This window comes from Pelobates fuscus, chromosome 12 (genome assembly GCF_036172605.1).
Source record: "Pelobates fuscus isolate aPelFus1 chromosome 12, aPelFus1.pri, whole genome shotgun sequence".
Classification (NCBI taxonomy): domain Eukaryota; kingdom Metazoa; phylum Chordata; class Amphibia; order Anura; family Pelobatidae; genus Pelobates; species Pelobates fuscus.
The window spans coordinates 34,346,835-34,363,693 of record NC_086328.1 but is presented as its reverse complement, the minus strand read 5'-3'; the positions used below and the strand labels follow the sequence as shown (position 1 = coordinate 34,363,693).

The 16,859-nt window shown below is 42.5% G+C and overlaps 1 protein-coding gene across 1 annotated transcript in view; it reads right to left on the bottom strand.

Moving 5' to 3' along the window:
• Positions 1-16,859, bottom strand: part of LOC134578593 (polycystin-1-like protein 2) — a 124,528-nt gene that overhangs the window by 61,131 nt on the left and 46,538 nt on the right. The window contains exons 13-18 of the mRNA XM_063437561.1: positions 15,716-15,860; positions 13,566-13,769; positions 10,236-10,381; positions 9,282-9,476; positions 7,065-7,190; positions 3,244-3,417 (exon numbers count right to left, since the gene is read on the bottom strand). Of these exons, the coding sequence (XP_063293631.1) occupies positions 3,244-3,417; positions 7,065-7,190; positions 9,282-9,476; positions 10,236-10,381; positions 13,566-13,769; positions 15,716-15,860 (990 nt within the window). The remainder of the gene's footprint in view (positions 1-3,243; positions 3,418-7,064; positions 7,191-9,281; positions 9,477-10,235; positions 10,382-13,565; positions 13,770-15,715; positions 15,861-16,859) is intronic.

Below are 16,859 nucleotides of genomic sequence, written 5' to 3'. Positions count from 1 at the left end.
CACTAATCTTCGAACGCTTCTGGGCCAAACTACAGGCACGCATACAGCCTGCGACACATGGCCAAACGCTACCCACAAGGGTAAGAACCGATGGCGGACAGGAGAATGGGAGTCCTCCTCAGGGCAACTCTAAGAGCCCTACATCTATCCCCCACATCCTGAGCCCTCCTGGGCTGAGAGCAAGTTGGGGAGTACCCCAGAGGCGCTGGCCACATAAGCGGAGAGGGGCACGACGACACTACAAGCTACCGGATCTACCTCCCTGCAACAACCCGAAAGGGCCGATCCTGGACCACAAAGGTTCCCAGGCTCGTGGCCTACGAGCGCCAGCTCTCCCACAGCTCCAGGGCAAGAGGGGATTCCCACATCCGAGACACCATGGCACTACCCAGAATATACGGAACTCAAGCGAGAGGCCCAAACCTGGGAAGCAGCAGATAACCGGAGGTCACCAGGCCTGCAGCGAACAGACCAGCATTCTGACACAAGCTCGAGGGATTAACCTCCTCATCGCCATCACAGCCCTAAGCGACTGTCTAGCTGTCTCTATCCACACCAGACAAGAAGGACTCTGCAAGGCAAGGCACCGAGGCCAGCATCTGATGAACCCCAGGGATAACACGGACCTACCGAGCCAAGGCATCGGCTAACAGTGCCACATGCCCCCGAGGGAGGTACCCGTGCCCCCCTCAGGACTTACTGCTACACTGCTATGTACTCACCCGTTGATACCCAGGCGGATGATCTTGATAAGCTAATGTATAACAATGATTTCTAAAAGGCATCCAGTGATATATTTCATCTATGTTATAACAGCAACCTTTATATATGTTGTATTGGTAACCAGCGATATCATACAAAATGTTAAAATTTAAATTTACACCAGTGAGAACCCTCATGAGCTTTATATTGGCACCAGCGATATCTATCTGTATGCAACCTGTGACAACACATAACGTCATGTTTTCAATTACGGCAGCCTTACCATCAGCCATAACATAGCCTACGTTTAACCATAGCTGCACGTTTAAGCCTGTACACATACTAATTTGTAATTATTTTTGCCTAGAATTAATCTAAGTATAAACCTAACCAATGGAAGAGTACACTACACGTTAAGCAGGCTGCTAGCGTACAAGCGTGGCTCACTCCCCTGGTCGTACCTTTCACCCTTTCCAAGCTATCTTTAACCTGTACTAAGGGAACACTGATCGGTCTGATCACCTTCACTGTTTATAACTTAGCTTGTTTCCTGTTCTGACTCCTAAAACATAAAATGTGCAAAGTTTTTAAATGCCATACAAATGTTCAGCTATGTCTATATTTTTTGCTTGCACCAGCTATTGTGGCAGTGCAAACAAGCCTGTTATATCTGTGCACGAATAAAATAAAGATTTAAAAAAAAAAAAAAAAAAAAAAAAAAAGAATACGTGCTTGAAACTCACTAGTTAAACTAAGCCTATTTTTTCTTTCTATTTTTTTAAAATCAAAACTAAACGATGTGCACCTACTCATGCCAATGTTTAAACGGTCTAATTCTATGTACACTGTTGAAGCGTTGAACCCTATTATGTTCTCTCATAAAACTAAAAATGTGCTGTATACTCATATGCCATGTTATGTTTCAACTGTTTGTTACATTACTGCTTGTGACTGCTATTGTGGCTGAACAAGCATCTTGTTATACCACGCACAACAAAAATAAAGAATTAAAAAAAAAAAAAAAAAAAAAAAAAAAAATTATTTACACCAACAACAGATAAAAAGAAAAGGGATAAAATAACAAAGTTCTAATCACTTACTCAGCTGTTCAAAGTAAATACTTCTGCCCCAGGGGGTCTCTGGTAGGAAAGATGGTGACTCACTTAGAATTAGATTCTGCCCCTCAAGCAAGTACCAGGCACACTTCAGTATCACTAGAGATATACCCTGTGGATTACCACACCTTACCCTTGTGTCCAGACCCACATCGCTCCAAATGGAATCATTTGGTTCTATCTTCCCTTATGTATCTGCCACAGAAATAATACTTGCATCTACAAATTTGTTATTATGTTTCCATTCCATAGATATACAACAGCCTTACTTGTGACCCAATATAGCGGACATCACAATTCCTTCCCCTATGGTTAAGTTATGCCAAATGTGTTTGGGCTTGTTTAGGAGATGGCAATCGTCACTTTCCAAATATAACAAAACTGAGGCTTAATTATTATTCTGTGGGTAAATATTAATGTTATTTTCTTTTGGATATGATACTGGAACAAGGCTAATGGCCATTAACATATCGAAGAGATAGACTCATCAATTAAGAAGTACAGGCCATATGGCTGAAGCCAGACATTCAGGCTTTTCAAGTGTAGAATCTCACACCTTGCAGAGCCGTTGATTAATCACAGGATACATCTTTCCCTTTTCACAATCCTATGCAATTTACATTACCCCTTCTGTCATCTGATCTCTGTGGGGTCCCAGCTTCAAAGACACTATTCCATAGTGCAATAATGAGTTATGCACCCTTGCCGTGACACTGTATTCTTTTGCAACTTTCAGAGGTCCAGTGGAATTTTTGTAACTAAGTAACAATACTTTATTTTTGACAGTACTGTATCTATTGAGGGAGTACACAGTAACAGTTTTTTTCTTTGAGTTGTTTATAAGGGGGTATTTTACAGAGGCTATACTGGGGTGGCAGGGGCTGTAGTGAGGTGACAAGGGTTGTAGTGGGGTGACATGGGCTGTAGTGGAGTGACACAGTCTATGGTGGGGTGACCGGAGCTGAAGTGGGATGACAGGGTTTGTAGTGGGATGACTGGGGCTATACTGGGGTGACTAGGGTGGTATAAAAGTGTACTCCCTCCTTCCTGATGCTTACAGCCAGGAAAGAGGGAATATATCAGAGTTGTGCTGCGGCAATGCTCAGATATAATACAGGCGAGAAAGACACAGGAAAATGGGCTGGCCAGCGAGTGAGATCTTTGCCGGTCACTTAGAGACCATGGCCTTGGTAGCCTTGTGGCAAATCCAGCCCTGAATGGAATGGTACAGTTTGAATATACAAATAATTATGAATGAGATTACTCAAGGCAAAGCAAGTGCTCTATTTGGTGCAAAGTGCAATATGTTGATAGTCATTCTATTTCCATGGTGATTACATCGTATTTAGCTCTTTGCCCCAAATTTCACTTGCTTTTTCCTTGATAAATCTGCCTCAGTGATATTTAAGACTATATATGACATTACCTGCACACCTCCTGGCTCCGCCATATGTGAGCTCCCATTGCTTGCAGTGGCTTCTAGCACATTGCTGACAGCATTAAAGAGATGATTTACAGCCTCTTTCCTTGTTTGGTCTGATTCATCACTCATGGTCAATAAGGACCCACTGACATCCTTCAAAGAACCGCTGGCTTCCACCTTGAAAGGAGAGTAGGAGATCATAAACTAATACTATCAATTCTCTGGAAATTACAGCACTGAATAATACATTGAAAACATTAAACATTACTTATAATATGTTCCATATGATGCTCTGTTTATATATGAATGTATGTTAATGATTTATCGATTGACATCATTGTCCAGTTTAATCCACACACTTCCAGGAAACACATTATATTGAAGGAGGAGATACACAGGGTTATTAATTGAACACCAGATATTGTCCAGACGAAAATAAATCTGGTGAAAATGGGCAAATTCTGACTGAAATGGAAATTCGGAAATTTACTAAAACTAATTCCAGTCAGAATTCAGTCAGCCCAAGCAAATTTGCACCAGTTATCTGGCAGGGCTGGTGCAAGGATTTTTGCCACTAGAGGCAAAAATAAATAAAAAAAATTGTACCCCATTTGCTCCACCGACTCATGCAAACTGACACACACACTGACCCATACAGACTGATACATACATGCACTGACCAATGCCAACACACACTGACCCATACAGACACACTGATCTATGCAGACACACACTGACCCATATAGACGCACAAACTGACCAATGCAGACACACACATACAGACCCACACTGATAAAACAGTATATATAAGACACACATTGACCCATGCAGACACACACTGACCCATACGTGCACACACTGACTCATGCATACACACAGACATACAGACACATACTGTTCCATGCAGACACACACACTAATCCATACAGACACACACATGCAGACATAGACAGATCCATTCAGACACACACTGACCCAAGCAGACTGACATACACAAACATATTGACTGAAGCAGACTGACACAGATTCTCTGAAACACACACACACGGTGAGGTCCCATTAACTCTCTTGCCTTCATTTCACATATCAGTTTGCTGTTCATGTGTTTCAGACATCTTCAGTGTGCCTGGCTGTCTAGGGGAACTTTAGTCTCCCAGTCATAGCCCAACTTCCCTCTATGCAACCGCCCCTTGTCACCACATACAGGGCAAGTGGTGACGGCAGCAAATAAGGCATCCTTGCACAAGTGGATGTCTTTGAGGGGGGCCTGGCTTTGCTAGACCGGTGTTCTACTGGGCGCCAGTCAGCAGCCATGTAAGTGCTCTCTAGCGCCCGGTAACATGGTCGGCAGCACACTAAATATTTAACCCAGCTTGATAGAAGGGCAGCCCAAATGTGCAGCAAAGTCGCTGCCAGCGCCCACCTTTAAGCAGCGCCCTTGGCGGCCACCTATTTGCTGGATGCATTTTTTTTTTGTCTGATTGCAAATCAGTGCTTTATATTGATAGTAAGTATAGTATTTGGGAAATGTACAAAGGACCGATTTTATAATGACTAGAGACTAAATGCAAATTTTAGTTGAAATTTTAGTGAAAGCAATTGCTTTTCGCACTAGCAAAAAGCACGCAAATAGTTAAAAAAAAAAACCTCAGCAGGGCAAGGGTTAACAACATTGAAGCTGCATTAAAAAGGTGTCTTAAAAAAACCAAAGCTTTGGGGGTCAATAAAACCACTATACTACTATTAAGGACTTTAAAAAAAACTCCCTATGCCCCCAAGTGCATTGCTACCCAGTCACTAAAATAGCCCCATCCCAGGGTGGAGAGGGCCTGTAAAAAATTATAAGGGGGAACTATTCCTGCCCCTAACTGAGGACACTGAGTAGGGTCTATTAATTACATTGAAAAAGCGTGTGGTGGCTACTTAATAAACTGGCCTCAATCAGTACATTTGACTTCAGTGAATTACCCAGACAGAATCATTGTTCTTACTTCTTCCCCCCTCTCTGTGTTTAGAGTAGAGCCACATTGGAACCATGCACTGTATAATATTAATACAATATATTGTTTAAATTGATACTTGCAGTAATCACAGCGAGGTACCAGTGTCCCAGGCTGCAATATGCAATTAAATAGTTTTATTTCTGTGTGTTTTCATAGTCTGACCGCACTGACATCTGCAGCTTTTCTAACTCTGTAACCGCAATGAAATGCTAGCTCGGAGTGTGTATCATTTTGAAGTATGGAGTGGATTAAAGATTTTGTTCCTGGGAATAAATATTAATCCAGCACTCCTTAAAGTTACAGCAGGTGGAGCACTTTTCAAATAGCTAAAGTCCACCGCTACTTCCAACCAAGGTTAATGATAAAAAACAAAAAACCTTTAAAGCACTATTTCTTTAATGATGGGGGTTTCATTATTCATTTCCCTTGTGTGATTACTAGAGATTCTGCCATCTAAGGCAGGCAGAACTCCAAACACCATAACAACTGCACTCAATTGTAGTAGTTCTGATCTAAGGTGTATTCAGATGCCATCCATCTTTCCTGGTACCCAACATGTCCTTTGGATGAGATAATGGCAGGGTTTTGTCTGCAAGTAGAGGTCAGTTTAGCTTTATGAAGCCACTAAAAAAACAGGAGATACATCCGAAGATTCCTTGCATGACCTGTAGTGCTTATGGTACTTGGGACATAGTGAGCATAAAATAAAAAATAATAATAAATTAGCACTATTTTTTATATGTTCTGACATCTGTGCTTGTATTGGAAATCTGAAATGTCTACTGTATTCCATTCCCTAAATATATAAAGAATGTACTACAACATTCTCTTAGCACTGCAAGGAAACAAAACAAAATGATTCTAACATTTAAAGTTCATGCATGATGCTTATAGGTTACAAAGTTATTTCCCTAGGGGTATCGTATTAGGCAGTTGATACAATGTTACTACATAAGGTACATCTTGCTAAGGTAATGTGTTTTGGAATGGTTTATCAAACATCTGACCACTCCCAGCACCCACATAGCAAGGGAAGCTTTAAATACACTTATACCACCATAACCACTACAATGAGCTATGGTGCACATTTACATTCAAATCTTGTGATATGTGCCTGCCACATCACTCCTGAACATTCACAACTTATCATCACAGGAGAACTGTTTGTTGGTTAATCATATGCAAGCATGGGTTGCTAACCAAATAGTTAAAGCAAATTAGAATGGACATAACACCCTATGGAGAGGATGGGGAAGAAATATAAGACAAGAGGCCTACAGGGAATGCTTTGGTTAGCAGACCTCTTCTGGCAACAAGGAGGGACAAGCTGAGCAAACCCCTAGTGAGTTGCACAACTTGCGAGAGTTTAAGTAAAGAGTAAGCCCATCGATACTGGTCCATAGTCCAGATCCAGCATCTACCAGGCCTTCTAAATCATCAGCAGTCTATTCTCCAAGAAAATATAGCAGCAGATCCAGAGAGAGTCATTCCAGAAGGTGATTATTAGCCCCTAGGGCTTTAGTGATGGGAATAGACTTTGATGTTATCAACATAATATATAGGTAGTCACAATTCACAATCATACATATTCACATACATACATATTACACACATATAGTCAGACACAAAAATGTGAATTTGGGTACATACATGATGTAAACAGATTTATACGGGAAATGTGTGTGGACATGATAAGGTGTATATAAGGGTGACATGGGCCACCACAGTGTCTTCTCGTTCATCCATACCCTTTACCCTATGTTATACATGGCAACACCATGTCTGAAATTCAGAGTATGACTCTATGGATATTGTCCTCACCTGAGCTGATGCAGAGAGCTCTTCACTCCTCCAAGTAAGGTCCTTCAGCACCTCAGACATTTCAAGAGCGGTTTGCAGAGACGTGACATTTACAGCAGACAGAGTTGTCAGCATTATCTCTCGTAACTAAAGAAACAAAGGAGTTACAGTGATTTACGAAGATGTTCCTGCCGCAACTCCTGCCGTACTCTTCATAATTTATCTCTGATGAATGGTTATGATTGTGACTATAATATTCAGTTGATAAGCACAGTATAAATGTAAGCTTGTTTTAGAAGGAAACCTCTACACTACAGGACCTCTCCATCAGGACTTATGGAAATGATCCTGTTAGGGTACAAGTTAGTTCAATATACAGAATCTCTACACACTGGGTAAGATATCCAAAATTGATTTTTATTTTATTAAATCACGAGTAGAAGGCAATGTACCCGCGTGGAAACACAACAGGGTGTTTGCCAAGTTGTGCGAGTGAAAACTTTGACCTCTGTTATTTGATTTGCTGATTTTTTTTTTTAATTCTGTTTATCTAGTGAACTGATGACACCCGCATGCTAAGCTCTGCTTTATAAAAGGGTATCACACACACACGTGTAAATGCATATTGCATAATAATTTTTTTCTGTCATAAAAATAAATATACAAAAATATCTCATCCATATCCAAAGCCTATGGACATTTTCCACAATGTGAAAAATGTTTTTAGGCATAATTGATTGATATACTCTATGACTGTTCTATGTGGTTACATCACTCTACTGAATGGAAGGGAACATGCCTGAAAGACATTTACTAGTATAGAAGGTAATGAAAAGTATTTGTTCTCTAATGAAGTGGGACCGTGGGGTGATATACACCTGTAATATAATGCCATAAATAATTATGGGAGGTTTCCTGCACGTGTTATATACCATTATGTGATACCGATAACACTTACAGGATTATTCACTAAAGTCCAAGTTGTACCATACGGAATGGGGCAATACCACCTGTTGTTGTTGTTTCCAATGCATGTACTGAACAAGCCTGAATTTGGTTCTGATTTAGGCCAAACCAAAGCTGCCGGATAGCTGAAATCTGGGCCCGGTTGCTTCAAATCTGGCCTGGATTTTACAAATTGGAACTATTTATCCGCAGACAGCGCAAGGATTTATTATGTGATGGCTGTCCAGAGCTTACATGGGGCTTTTAAAATAACAAGGGGGACTTGGAACCCCGTGCCACCACTCATGGGTATCGAGTGTGGACTTTAAATGACAAAATGGGTGGTGGATAGATCACTGTCCACCTCCCTGCCTTCAACCATGGCCAGTTGATGAGGCATGGTTCGCAGTTGGAGGCTACTCATTAAATGGCACGGACCTAGTGTTATAGACGGCAGGAGGAGGCTATAAACATAGCAACGATGGTGAGTAATGACCCCATGGCAAGCCACCTTTTTGGACCTTTTTATGGTAGCTAAAGAAAAGAATACTTCTAAAGGTAAGTATACTTTTTTCTCTTACAGGTATTAAATGTATTGCCTGTCCTCACTATTATTAGAATGAAGGGTTTAAGTGGGACAATTTTTGTTTAGGGTGGCTAGTAGCTTAGGGAACCCTCTTCCCAGCAGGTGAGAAAGGGATTGGCCCTAACTTTGGGGGGTGGGCAATGGCATTCCCAGGGTTGGGAGAGGGTGTACAGTAGCATTGATTATTAAATAGTCTCCACTCATTAGGTACCCCCTGCATATGAAGATAATAGTCCCCACCCGCCACCCATGTATAGGACACTAGCCCTCCCCACCCACTGACCATAGGTGGGGGCAAGATGGTGAACAATTAGGTGTGTACAAGAGCTCTTTTAAATTAAATATCTTCATGTAGGCCAGCAAACATCATCTGATGATTGCTGCTTCTGATTTTCTTTATTTTTAGGAGATCCTTATTTGTGTACATCACCATCGTTTGTACATAGATTATTATATCACTATGATTACAATATACCAAGAAGCAGCAAACGGCAGCTGCTGATGTACCGTACACGGAGTAAACACAAAGAAAGGAGCCCGGAACTCTGCAAGAGGTGTGAAAAAAACATGCTTTAAAATAGTAGACAGCAGTTTAACATTGCTGTTTACATGAGTTCCATAATGTAATATAAAAGAGATTTAAACCAATAATTAATAAACTACAAAGGAACATAACTTAGCGATCTCTGTCTGCGAATTGGACAAACCTCTTTATTGTTTTCTCTTTGCCATGACGAATTTTGACGGATTCCGGGCATCTCCTGATTTAGGACAGAAGATACTGATTTATATAGCTGGATTAATGAAGAACCAAAAGGCCCTTTTTTCAAAACGTTACGTGAATTCTCAGCCACATATGATGCCAGGATTTGTCTGTTAGCGTTTGTCTCATCATATTTGATCTGGAAGGGATAAAAGAGATATGTTTTGATATTTCACGTGTTTAAAGGAGGCAGGTACTCCATACTACTTCACTGAGATGATGTGATAATGGTTCCTAGAGTGTCCTTTTAATGTATTGGTTTTGATGCAGAGATGCGGTCTCTTTTTCTGGACAATGTAGAAAGTTGTGTTTTCTGGGAAACAGCAATGTTAGGAACACATGCCTCTAGTGGCTGATTTTATGAAAAGCATTGGATCGCAAATCATGTTGTCAAAGTGGATAGATCAGGGAGCAGAGAGAGGTTGTCTCAGTGCAGGATTAGGTAAATTTAGGTGCTTTCTGCAACTTTTCATTTTTTATTTTTTTTAACAAGGGGATCCATAACCCAAATAGCTCAAATTCACCTCCGTTCCAGCACTAAGGCTCAGATCTCCCAGCAGCCCGATCCACCTCTATTGACGGCGCTGGAGCAGGATGGATGTCAGGGAGAGTGGACTGAGGTGAGGACATAGGCAGTAGGGGTGTACCAATTGGCTGTCTGTCACTAGCATGCTGTGCGTGCTTACATCAGACGCCAAACATGCGCAGAACTGACAATAACAAGCCTCGAACTCCTGCTCCGGGCTAGCTAATGATGCCCCAATGACTGCTGAGGTTGAAGTTGCACCTGTATAGTGAAACTCTGCACATAATGTATCCAAGCACCATAACCACTTAAAATCAGTGTGATTATCTGTAATTTACAGATGTCACATTTTAGTAAAGAGTAATACTTCACCTTAGCTTTCACAGTTGTGTTGACTGAATGCCCAAAGTTGGATGTAACAAGAACTGTAATGTTTACTACAAAGTCATGTTCTTCCTCTCCCAGAGGCAGATAAACTGACGGAAAATCTAGACTTGGGCCACAATACAGCTGCGAGTCTAAAGGAAACAAAACAAAATACTTGTTAGTTGCAAGAATGATTTATGTGACAACTGTTATTTGTCCACTACAAACGTACATCATATGACTCCTAGTTCATTTGGTGAAATTCCCACAAATAAATACGTTAAGTTAATTTCTACAATGAGGTGCTTGATCCATGGCCTGAAACAACCTCACATTACGTGATGGAAGAGCACAGGTTACTCTGTGTTATTTAGAGGAAAGATCATACAGCTATGTTAGGTGTATTTATTTTGCATCTTCAATTGTAGTTCACAAATGAGTTAGTGTTGCAATCTACAAAAAAAAGATTAAAACAGACTTTCCACTTCTAGAAGTAGCAGCCTCTGCATCTGGTCTATGGAACTTAAACAGTTTGATAAGTTTAGCTCAGAGTCTGTCTTGCACATTAAACATCTCCCTGTGCACAACCTCCTCCTCACAGCTGGTCATTATGGTACTTCAGTTTAGCATATTTATACTTGTGACAGCTGTTAGCTGAACTAACACTACTAGGGATCTTTCCTGGGCTTCATGATAAGTATAATTAGGTTATGGGACATTCGGTGATGTACCTAGGGGCAAGGCAGACATGGCATATGCTCTTGGTGCCACTTGAAGGGACATAAGAGCAGGATGGAGCTCTGATTCTGACTGGGCCTCCTTGTGCTGGCAGCGAGATAAAAAAATCCTTTTTATGGTCTACATTTACAATATAAACACGATCCAACTGACAGACTTCTAAATATTTAATAGAGAGTTCATGGCGCAAATTAAGTTGACTTAGGTAAGCAACACATTGAATTTGGCCTTATAGCAAATGCAACATGCCGAATGAGACCTGATAACATTTGCAATATATTAAAACATCCTGTGTCAGTCTGGGATACAGGGCCGGCGCGTCCATAAGGCGGCACAGGCGGCCGCCTTAGGGCGCACGGGCTCTGGGGGCGCAAAATTTCAGTGACCGGCAGGAGGGAAGCTCCATCTCGGCCCCCGGCGCGGCTGTGCTGTGCGGAGATCAGACGCGGCGAGGGAGCTCTAATCTCACCGCTCTGCTCCCTCGCGCGCTGTCTGCTGATACCGCGGGAGCCGAAATATGACGTCATATTCCGGCTCCCGCGGTATCAGCAGACAGCGTGCAAGGGAGCAGAGCGGTGAGATTAGAGCTCCCTCGCCGCGTCTGATCTACGCACAGCACAGCCGCACGCCGCTCAGCAGGACCCCAGGGAAGGATGCATCATCCACACCAGCTCTCCAGGTAAGGAGGCTGGGTGGGAAATGTATATTTATTAAAATAATTAGTGAATGTATGTGATGTGTGTCTGTGAGTGTCTGTGTGTGTGTCTGTGATTGACAGTGTGTGTGTCTGTGATTGACAGTGTGTGTGTCTGTGATTGACAGTGTGTGTGTCTGTGAGTGTCTGTGTGTGTCTGTGAGTGTCTGTGTGTGTCTGTGAGTGACAGCGTGTGTGTCTGTGAGTGTCTGTGTGTGTGTCTGTGAGTGACAGTGTGTGTGTCTGTGAGTGTCTGTGTGTGTCTGTGAGTGTCTGTGTGTGTGTCTGTGAGTGACAGTGTGTGTGTCTGTGAGTGACAGTGTGTGTGTCTTTGAGTGTGTCTGAGTGACAGTGTGTGTGTCTGTGAGTGTATTTGTGTGTGTCTGTGTGTGTGTCTGTGAGTGTCTGTGTCTGTGACTGTGAGTGTCTGTGTGTGTGTATGTGAGTGACCGTGTGTGTGTATGTGAGTGACCGTGTGTGTGTCTGTGAGTGTCTGTGTGTGTGTGTGTGTGTGTGTCTGTGAGTGACAGTGTGTGTCTGTAAGTGACAGTGTGTGTGTCTGTAAGTGTCTGTGTGTGTGTCTGTGAGTGACAGCGTGTGTGTCTGTGAGTGTCTGTGTGTGTCTGTGAGTGACAGCGTGTGCGTCTGTGAGTGACAGCATGTGCGTCTGTGAGTGACAGCATGTGCGTCTGTGAGTGACAGCGTGTGCGTCTGTGAGTGACAGCGTGTGCGTCTGTGAGTGACAGCGTGTGCGTCTGTGAGTGACAGTGTGTGCGTCTGTGAGTGACAGAGTGTGCGTCTGTGAGTGACATTGTGCGTCTATGAGTGACAGCGTGTGTGAGTGAGTGCGTCTGTGTGTGTGCATGTGAGTTTAGGAGTGTGTCTGTCAGTGTATGATGAGTGTGTTTGTCAGTGTATGAGTGTGTGTCTGTCAAGTCAGTGAGAGTATGTTTGTCATTGAGTATGTGTGTGACTATCCGTGTGTCTGTCAATGAGTGTCAATGAGTCTGTGTCTGTCAGTGACGTCTGTGTGTTTGTCATTGAGCGTGTGACTGTCAGTGTGTACAGAGTGTAGCGGAGCAGAGCACAGTACAGGAGCTTCTGTTTCCTGTACCTGGCCAGACTGACAGGAGGTGCTCACAGAGAGAGCACTCCCTGTCAGTCCGGCCGGGTACAGAAAACTGAAGCTCCTTTAGGGGATCTGCTCCGCTAGGCAATGCAACAATAGAGGTAGAAGGCACACCAGGAAGGGGAGTGTGACCACTAATGGGGTGTGGGGTGCACCAAGGGACAGGGAGGGAATGGGAGAGAAACACCAAGAGACAGGGAAAAGAGGGGGGAGGGGAGAAGAACACTAAGGGGCAGGAAGGGACCACTATTGGTCGGGGAGGGGAGCGGGGCTGGTTAAGAGGCACATAGGTGAAGATGTTTTTTTTGGGGGGGCGGAAAAATGCATCTTCGCCTATGTACCTAAAATTCCAAGCACTGGCCCTGCTGGGATACATGATGTGGCAGTCTTTAGAGCATCTTCACCTAAGCTCACAAATTCTGTTCAGAAATCCAGGAATCATAATAGTTTTCAAAAACGATATGCTCAAGGACACAGACACAAAAACAGGGGACCTTATATATCATACTCGGTAGCCCAATATACTTACTTGAGTGGGAAATCAAGTGTACATAAAGATGTCATATACTAGTATTAAGAAGAGCAATGTCTAATTAACCACTCTATTTTTTTCATAGCCAGAGAAGAGGCAAATACTGCACATTCCATGTGGGAAAAATATATGCAATTTCTCAAGCCCTGCCGTAATAGGAATACATTAGAACACATGTGCCAAACACAGAGGAACACTGATGTAGATATAGACTCAGATGTCTATTGGTCATAGGAGGCTTACTTGGCTTTGGGAAGATGCAATAGGTAAGAGTCATTCGCTCATCCTTGGAGCAGGAACTGGTTAAAGAACATGGAGAAGAGCAGGAGATCTGGAATCTGGTTAGAACGGAACCCTCACTGGGATGTATAGAGCAGCTCGGAACCTCTGGAGAGGGCAGTGTGCTAATGATCATTGTCTCTTCTCCATATTCTTCAGAATTCATGGCTAAAAATCAAACAAACAGAAAACCACATATTCACGTTTTGTCTTGAGGTACAGAAACCCTGATGATTTCTACATGCTCTCCTAAGCCTTGTAAATGAGGTATGGTACCCTGTAGAGTAGACAATGTGAGAAATGGCTTTGTGTCTCAGTTATGATCTAGACCAGGGGTAGGCAACCTTTTAGCAGCACTGTTCCGATATAGGATTGGGATGTCCCGTAGCGGGCCGGTCCTATTTTTTTAAATTGAGGTGTGTATGCTGCCGTATTCTGCTTGTGTTATTTATACGGTAATTGCTTTGTATCGCTGAATATTTGTGCGTATATGAGCTATTATAATGTGTATGTTCACAGGAGTAGTTTGTGGTATCGTGTATGATACATATGAATGTGGGCTGTGTATGGGGGCTGCATGTGGAATTGTGTGTGTGGATGGATATGTCACGTTGTGTCTTTGGCAGTGTGTGTATGTGTGGGGGCTGTTTGGGGTATTGCATGTGAGAGACTGCATGTGGGGTTGTGTGCATGTATGTGGATTGTTAGCAGGTTACGTTTCTGCGGATTGTGAGTATGTTTGTGGGCTGTTCGTATTATTTGTATGATGGGAGGGTTATTGTGCATTTCTGTGTATATTTAGCAGTGTGTGTGGCTTCCCTTGGTTCCAGTGGGGACCAGGCTGGCCAGGTACAGGTCGAGGACAGGAGCTGCAACAGCAGCTGCAGGCTGCTCTACTACAGTGTGGGTTACCATTCACAAGTGCTGGGAGGAAGTGATCTGAGATCACTTCCTCTATGTGCTGCAATGCTTAAATTGAGGATTGTCTTTCACCACCTTTTTGTATTAGCAGGTATCTGAAGTTTCACTGAGACGCCTGATAGGCCAGAGCCTGTTTGGCTCTAGCAGCCTTGAGTGCCGTGCAAAGGCACCTTGAGTGCCGTGCATGGCACTAGTGCCGTAGGTTGCCTACCCCTGGTCTAGACCCTAATAATGAGCAATTAAACCAATAACAAAGGTAAAAAGAAGAAAGAACATGAATGCTTTTTGTGAGGTAGAAAGAAAAACCTTTACAAAAGTCAGATGGCAGTAGGTTGGGAGATATAGAAAAAAAAGTTATTCCCAGAGGTCTACATCTAATTTATGTTGAGATGATTTGTCATGTGTCCTTAAGGGGTTAAGGACACATGACATGTGTGACATGTCATGATTCCCTTTTATTCCAGAAGATTGGTCCTTAAGGGGTTAAAGACACATTACAGTCACCCAGACCACTTCATCTCGTCTTTTCTTTGTTTTGTAGAAACTGCAATGCTTACTTTGCAGGGTTCAGTCTACCTCTAGTTGCTGTCTTCCCCATGACCACTCGGTCTAGGAATCAAATGCTGCTGATAGCAACATTTGATTGGAGGAGCACGGTATTATGCCACGCATGCTCTCTCCAATCCATCGCTTGAATTGGAAAGTGCAAGGCGTGGCATAACTCCGCTCTCCTGGATTGGACGAGATTGCGGGTGACATCAGCATGCTTGTTGACATCACCAGAGGCGGAACTGGAGACTGCAGTCCTGGCACTGGAAACGAGGTGAGTAATATTTATTTTACTTAATTTTTACACCGCAAAGAGGGGTGGACAGAAAGTAACCTATAGTCCCGAAATAACGATTGTTATTTTCAGGACTATCGGTTCCCTTGAACAAAAAAAGAATGCACTTCAATATAAGAGGAAGAGACTGAGTAGAAAATAAGGGAAGTTTATACTTATCACGCTCAATGACCTCCTAAGTATCCCTTTTTGATTCTTGACAAACTCACCCCTTCAAAACCCTTTCTTCAAGTCATTCAACAAAGCCCTGCTTTATTTATTGCACAAAGAATTTGTGCTAAAATTCCTGCAAAGTAAGTACTATAAACCTCTACCAAGCCCAATTTTTAACCCATGAGTGACTACCTACCTATCAACTTTATCCTAAAGACAGCTTCCGATTGGCTCTTCAGGAAGGTGCTGTTGAGCACAAGATCAGACGTGTTACTTTGCAGCAGTATCAAGGCATTCTGTCTGAAATCACGCAGGTTACAGGCCGCAGGAAGTGGGACAGCCTGAGAATAAGAAAATCAGGGTATTTTTTAATAAACTTGATGCAGATAAAATATTTTATAATATATTTTCAAACTGTAGTGGCAACAGATTTCCAACATGAGTATGCTGTACATGGCACCACAGGGATAAAAAAAGGCACAACGGTACACACACTCTCTTCTAATATATACGCAGTGTTAGATTCTAGTGCTATGGTTTTGAGGCTGTGGAACCATTGTAACCAGTGCCATTGTGAAATCAGGTACTACGTTTCATTTCTGTCAATTGTGATATATTGAAGAGATCAAGAAGAATCTTTTTTTTTTTTTATGTTGTCAATCTTTGTGTTTATTGAGGCATGAGATAATACAGTACAGAATGTAAATCAGGGAGTTATAGCATATAAAACACATGGTATACATGGTACAGAATAGTCAACATCGGTACTTAAACTCCAGTGAGGAACAACCTCTTTTAAAAAATAAATGACATTATATAACATTGCAGGTTAAACTAATAGTATTAGCAGTGATTTGGATGTCTAATTGTAAGGAATCTCTAGGAAAATCAGGCATCCATCACGTTACACTATGCCTTAATTATCAGGCTAAATAGTGTAGCAGTAGTGATAGTTCTGTGCTTAGGAAAGAGAGTGTATGTTGTGCACCTCGCTAGGTATACAGGATGGGAGAACCACTGAGACCCCCTTCCCTGAAACTGTAAGGTACTGTGCTAGGTAAACTCTAATGGTCGTGATGGCTGCACTAGAGTGAAAACATATCATGAATACGACTGCATAATCGCTATTTAGGAGCTTTACACTCTTACAGAATAGGCACTAGTAAACTGTTCAGATATTCAACATAAAGACAGGATCATGACAGTAGGTGTTATTATTGGCAGGCAACGTGTTATCAGTCCTGTATCCAGGTTGATATGTTCAGTCCACAACGAGATTTGGAAACAGGCGAAGGCAGCCTGGAGGCGTTACAAGGCAAGGGCACTGTGCAGCCTCCTTC